The sequence below is a fragment of the Zea mays genome, chromosome 3, assembly GCF_902167145.1.
Source record: "Zea mays cultivar B73 chromosome 3, Zm-B73-REFERENCE-NAM-5.0, whole genome shotgun sequence".
NCBI lineage: Eukaryota > Viridiplantae > Streptophyta > Magnoliopsida > Poales > Poaceae > Zea > Zea mays.
Window position 1 is genome coordinate 186,714,897 of NC_050098.1, and position 7,140 is coordinate 186,722,036.

General features: G+C 45.3%; 1 protein-coding gene across 1 annotated transcript; it reads left to right on the top strand.

Moving 5' to 3' along the window:
- Positions 1-6,015: 6,015 nt before the first annotated feature.
- Positions 6,016-6,645, top strand: LOC100277362 (uncharacterized). The gene has a single exon (NM_001373995.1). The coding sequence runs from the start codon at positions 6,124-6,126 to the stop codon at positions 6,391-6,393; it is 270 nt and encodes an 89-aa protein (NP_001360924.1). The 5' UTR covers positions 6,016-6,123; the 3' UTR covers positions 6,394-6,645.
- Positions 6,646-7,140: the final 495 nt, after the last annotated feature.

A 7,140-nucleotide genomic window follows, 5' to 3' on the forward strand; every position in this document is an offset into this window, starting at 1 on the left:
CACCTAGTTCCTAATTAATTTTGGTGGTTGAATTGCCCAACACAAATAATTGGACTAACTAGTTTGCCCAAGTGTATAGATTATACAGGTGTAAAAGGTTCACACACAGCCAATAAAAAGATCAAGTTTTGGATTCAACAAAGGAGCAAAGGGGTCAACCGAAGGCACCTCTGGTCTGGCGCACCGGACTGTCCGGTGTGCCACCGGACAGTGTCCGGTGCACCACCGGACATGTCCGGTGTACCAGAGGACTCCAACGCAAACTCGCCACCTTCGGGAATTTCCAGGGGGACTCGCGCTATAATTTACCGGACTGTCCGGTGTACACCGGACAGTGTCCGGTGCGCCAAGTAGGAGTCGCCTCAGGAACTCGCCAGCTTCGGGAAACTCCAACGGCTAGTCCGCTATAATTCACCGGACATGTCCGGTGTGCACCGGACTGTCCGGTGCAACTCCGGTGCAACGACTATTCGGCACCAACGGCTACCTGCGACGCATTTAATGCGCGCTCTGCGCGCGCAGAAGGCAGGCTTGCCCATACTGGCGCACCGGACAATGAACAGGAGATGTCCGGTGTGCACCGGACACCCAGGCGGGCCCACAAGTCAGAAGCTCCAACGGTCAGAATCCAACGGCAATGATGACGTGGCGGAGGCACCGGACATGTCCGGTGTGCACCGGACTGTCCGGTGCGCCATCGAACAGACAGCCTCCCAACGACCACTTTTGATGGTTGGGGCTATAAATACCCCAACCACCCCACCATTCATTGCATCCAAGTTTTCCACTTCTCAACCACTTACAAGAGCTAGGCATTCAATTCTAGACACATACAAAGAGATCAAATCCTCTCAAATTCCACACAAGGCTTTAGTGATTAGCGAGAGAGATTTGCAGTGTTTTTTTTAGCTCTTGCGCTTGGATTGCTTCTTTTCTTTCTCACTTGTTCTTGTGATCAAAACTCCATTGTAATCAAGGCAAGAGGCACCAATTGTGTGGTGGCCCTTGCGGGGAAGTTTTGTTCCCGACTTTGATTTGAGAAGAGAAGCTCACTCGGTCGGAAGGACCGTTTGAGAGAGGGAAGGGTTGAAAGAGACCCGGCCTTTGTGGCCTCCTCAACGGGGAGTAGGTTTGAAAGAACCGAACCTCGGTAAAACAAATCCGCGTGTCACACTCTTCATTTGCTTGCGATTTGTTTTCCACCCTCTCTCGCGGACTCGGTTTTATTTCTAACGCTAACCCGGCTTGTAGTTGTGTTTATATTTGTAAATTTCAGTTTCGCCCTATTCACCCCCCCCTCTAGGCGACTTTCAATACCCTTGCAAGGGCCAAGCTCTCGGTCGAGTAACTTTAAGGACAACGTATAGGATCAAGGACATTGGCCAGAGGGGGTGTTATACTGTTTTAACTAAAATAAAAATGATATGCAAATTTAATTAGAATCACAGGAGGATTACATCTTCTAGCCTATATTGAGCTAAACTAGGTTTGCAACCTAGGTTGGATAAGCAATCAAGTAATGCTATGAATGAAAGATTGCACAAAGTAACTTTGCGACAAGTAATCAACACACAGGAGACCAAATTTGTTACCGTGGTCTCAATGACTTGCCGGTCACCCCTAATCCACGTTGAGGTGGATTCAAAGAACTCAACCGCTCCTCTATCAAGCCTTCTCTTGATCTTTCAGCCAGATGGTCATTGAACCTCTCAAACCTCGATTCACTATAGTTGTTTTCACTGCTTCGGTGAGGCAAGCACAAAGCCTCTCATAATCATCACCACGACTCATTCACAATCTGAAAGTCGCTTAGAGGGGGGTGAATAGGACGAATCTGAAATTTACAAACTTTGATCACAACTCAAGTTGGGGTTAGCGTTAGAAATATAAACGAGTCCGAAAGAGAGGGCAAAAACAAATCACAAGCAAATAAGGCGGATGACACGGTGATTTGTTTTACCGAGGTTCGATTCTTTCAAACCTACTCCCCGTTGAGGTGGTCACAAACACCGGTCTCTTTCAACCCTTTCCCTCTCTCAAACGGTCACTTAGACCGAGTGAGCTTCTCTTCTCAATCAAACGGGACACTAAGTCCCCACAAGGACCACCACACAATTGGTGTCTCTTGCCTTGGTTACAATTGAGTTGGAATCAAGAAATAATGAAGAAGAAAAGCAATCCAAGCACAAGAGCTCAAAAGAACACAAATATCTCTCTCACTAGTCACTATTTGATTGGAATGATCTTTGGACTTGGGAGAGGATTTGATCTCTTTGTTTGTGTCTAGTATTGAATGCTATAGCTCTTGTATGAGCTTCTCTTGTCCAAATAAAAGAGCAAACTGTGCTGAAGGCCCTTCGGCATGCTTCGGCTACCTCATCAATTTCTACCTTCGGCTTTCGAAGGCCGAAGCGAGACCAGATGGGGCGGATGATGATCTCTTTAATGTCTTCTCTCGTCTTCAAATCATTTTTCACATAAAACCACTCTTCCATCCAGGCCTCGGGCCACCTCTTTCGAAACGTTGGCACTGGGTAGCTTGAGCCAGAGCGAGCAACGAAGCTATAACAACCAAAATTGTTATGATATTGTTCTTTACCCTAGGGATTCGTCTCATACGAAAGTTCATGCATACTGCGAAAACATCTTGCGCTTGGCTCTAGACCTTGACTTCTCACATCCCAGAGGAAGATCCCCATTCTAATAATTGCTTTGAGAGTGATCTAGTGAAGGAAAATTTGGTATGTCTTTAAAACTTCAACAACAAATCTGCTCAACGGGAATCGAAGTCCAGCTTTGAAGAAGCTTCGGAAGATCACAACTTCGTTTTCTTCGGGAGCAGGAACGGCTCTGTCTACGTCAGCCCTCACAATAGACATATCTCGAAAATACCTTCCTCTCATATTATCAAGATGACTCTATTTGATAGTTGATTTCCCGAAGACTGCATGTCTTGGCCGCCAGGGCCGATCTTCAGAGTCTTCGCCTCCACTTTCCACATCATAGCTATCGCTATCATCAGTATCTTCATACAAGCCTTCTAATATCTCTTTAGTAATCTTTTCTCTGTATTTGTTTTTGCTATCGACTCAACAAATCCAGCAGTCTTCTCCTCAAGGAGCTTCTCCTCTTCGCTCAACTTCGACTCAACAGCAACCTTTTTGTCTTGAGACATCTTTTCTTCGAAAATGGCGAAAATGTGTCCTTAAACCGAAGCTTAGGAAGTCTGAGAAACTAAGCAAGCGTTGGTAAGCAAGAGCTAAAAAATTGAGCAAACAAAAGCAAGCGGCAAGTAGCGTACCAAATGTGCTCAGGGTGAGTTCTTATTTATACGATCGACGCGCTCCAAATTGGAGGGTCCCGTTTGTCATTGACTGTTGCTATTCTAGCAAAGGGAAGGTATTTTTTCGGACCTTCGGCTTAAGGCCTTCGTCCATGTCGCAGTCTGAATTCGCTATCTTAAACAAATTAATATTGCGAGGGGCTACTGTTGGGGGCCTTCGTCCTCCGAAGGTCCTCAAAAACATAATTTAACAATGTCTTCCAAGTATGGTTTATGGACAGGTATCTTTGGATTCATGATAAAAGTAGACACGATGAGGAGCTTGATTGTGACGAAGGTTGTCATCGCTCCGAAGCTGTGCGCAAGGAAGCTTCGGCTAAATCGCAGAAAAGGGGAACCGACTTAGAAGGGAAAAGGTTATTCAGTGCTCACAGATTTTTCTATAGGCCAATAGTAAATGTAAAGGGCATGATTGTAATTTCTCATAGGTTGTGCCATGTGCCTATAAATAGGTGAACAGTACCCCCGTACTATTCACGCTGACTTGTACTCGCTTGTACGTCGCACTTGTACTTTTACCTTCTGTCAAAAGCCAAAGGTGCCGCACTTGTACTTTTACCTTCTGTCAAAAGCCAAAGGTGCCTTTGTAATTTGATACTTTATCTATTTTTACATGATTAAATAACGATAAATATGTTGATAATGCCATATGACTGTTTATGTTGTTTTTCATATGTCATATGCTTCTTCTTTTATTTATCGTATGTCGTGATGATGAAGGTATGTCCTTCATGACCTTCGTCTGAAGATCATTATATCCTAAGGGAAATAATGCTTCGAAGGACGAAGGGTATTAACATTTAATATTTGTGTGTTGCCTTGTTCTCAACTTATAGCATCTGAGAGCAAGTCCCCAACAAGTGGTTTTTTTATCATCACTATCGTTATCATTATTGCTCTCAATAGAGGATGTTTCTTTAGTGTTACCTCGTGACATAAGACACCTATGAGGGGTGTGATGGTAAATTCTTATGACCGTGTGTCTTGTGACAGGTTTTATCTTCACTTGATGAATCATCAAAAAATTTGATTGTTGTAAGAGCCTTAGACTTGCTCATCTTTTTTTGTCCTTGGGTGTGGGCTGTTTGAACAATTTTCCATAAAGCTATATTCTTTTTTACTACAACCATAGCATCCCCTTTTCTTTTACTCTCTTCTTTGATCGGTAAAAATTCAATCTTCAATTTGAATAGGCGGCTAGGCGCACCCATGAGATCCAACTTGTGAATGTTTTTTCACCACCTTCTCGATCGTTTTAATTATTTATTCATCAAGGAGATGGAGGCTTGACCATCTTCATTATTTTCACTTGAGTAGCTAGATCTTTTATATTAGATTGATTATATTTGTCGCTTGAAAACAATAAGAATCCATGCATCTATATTTAACAACTCCCTTTATCCTCAGTTTTTTTTATTCTCATTAGTTCGTTTTCCAGACTTTGACAGCAAAATTTTGGCGATGCACACGAGCGGATGGACACCAATAATTTGTACAGGCGTGGGCTTATGATGGCCCGGTCGATCGTCGTGCCATGTGAGCAGAGCAGCCCATGTGAGGCTAGCTAGACACACACGATGGCCAGGATTTTGGAATCTACTAACATGCACGGGTTCCCTCTCTTTATTAACAGCTATAGTCGGTAGTCGCGCTGCCTTGCTTCATTATTTCTTTTTCTGGTTGCATGAGCATGAGCATGAGCGTCCAGCTCGATCAGGGTTGCAGCACATAGGATTAAAGAAAACGAAAGTGATTCCGCTGTGATAAGAGTGCAACAACCCAGAGGAAATATAATGTTTCGTTGATATATACTTTTATTGTGCACACATTGAAATAATCACAAGCTACGATGGTTTCTAGTACTGAAACAAACTATTGATTCGCAGATGTGTTATCAGAAAACTTGCAACAATAGGCGCACTGTACTCGCATCTTCTCTTACCCGACCACTAACTCTGTGATTGATTTCGTTGGCGGATTCCGTTCTCTTTCGGTTTGCACGTGGGCCTCAGTCACAACGCCAGAACGGATCACACCATCAGTGGCACCACTAACCCAGATATATATAAAATTGGCTAGGCCGGACTGGCCGGTCTTAAGATTCCTGTACATACGGCTCACGATCGAATACGGAATACCAATTGTTCACCTAGCAGGAAGCTTCATGGAAGGTGTGCGTAGGTTTTCATATACGCACTACACTCGCCAGGCAAAGTCAGCAGACAGCACGTGCCAAGTTGATCGTAGCTCGCACCTCGCAGAGCAAGTTGATCCCAGTAGGCAGCAGGAATCAGACGCTGATGTAGATCCTGATGAGTGATGAGGCGCCAGATGGGCGCCAATTCAGCGAAGCCTAGATTTCCCCTGCAGGCCACGAGGATGGGACGTCAGGACGAGCCCGGCCGGCCGATCCATCTATGACGAAACGAGGCAGAGCCATGCAGACGCACGTCTGCACATGCGTTTTTTTTTCCCCACAAGTCAGCGCCCTTGGGAAGCAGAAGCTGTCAGATTGTCGGATCCGAATACGCATAGGCCATAGGCCGGCGTGAACGTACAAGTTTACTGTACTTAGTTTCGTACTGCTACGAGATGCTAAACCGTTTCATCATTTTCATGCGGTGGGCAGGCAGCAGGCTATATATATAGCAACCATTGTTTCTTCCTCCTCCGCTCTCACAACACAGCACGAGCAGCAGCTAGCTCAAGCGCTCCTCGCAAGTCACAAACCGTGTGGTGTGTAGTAGTGCGTGCTAGCTGCCAGCAGCCAGACCGCAGAGATGTCGCAGAGGCCAGGCAGGCACCAGAGGCGGGCGTCGCAGAGCGTGTTCGTGCTGCCGGAGAACTTCGCGCTGGAGGACGTGCCGGCGGCCGTGGCCGAGGGCGGCGGCGTCGAGCAGCGGAAGCCCGCGGCCGCAGACGCCCCCGAGCTGCAGGCGGCGAGGCAGGCGGGGCGCCACCGCCGGGCCATGTCCATGGCCGTCGCCTCCCGGGACCTGGAGATGATCTCGGAGGACATTGGGATTGGGGCCTACAAGTACGGTGCGTAGAGGTCGTGTGTGCTTCGCCAGCTTGTTGGCTGCTACATGCTGCTCCCGTCCTCTGGACCGGCGGTGCTTCTCGGGCCGTTTAGCTAGGAGCGGAAGCGAGTGGCTGGCTGTACTCCGATCGGGTCCTCTCTTGTGTTGTGCTGTCGTTGTTTTCGTCATGTATCCATGCTGCTGCTGCTTCTGTCGATGCTTATTCGCCTTCTTGTTCTTGATCTAGAAGTAAATAAAAACAACATAAACATCATGTTTAGATGATATTAGTCAAATTCAATGACATCCAAACAATAAATTAGAATTATATTTCATTCCAATACTATAAAAAATCAAACTAACAAAAACCATAAAAATTCTAAAAAGAATGTAGATACACTTTATTATTTATTCTATTGATGTAACAATTTTTAAATTCTAATTCATCATATATCAATATACTAGGTGAGTGTCCGTGCGTCGCAACGGGAACCTATAATTCTACGATAACTTATATATAAAATATATGTTATACTGTTATGAGAAAAGATTCATAATCCATTTGTGATCCTGGCCATACATAAAATTTGTTATTTTAATCTAGTCATTTCACCACTACATTGCAACCATCAGTATCATGCAGACTTGATATATGTCGTGGTCTCATCACTAAACAACATGTTCCACACCTATCGAAAGAAATTCCCTCGTACATCGTCAGTCATCAAGCACACGCCACCATACGCGCTTGCTTAAACAAAAAGACAAGTGTGTGTG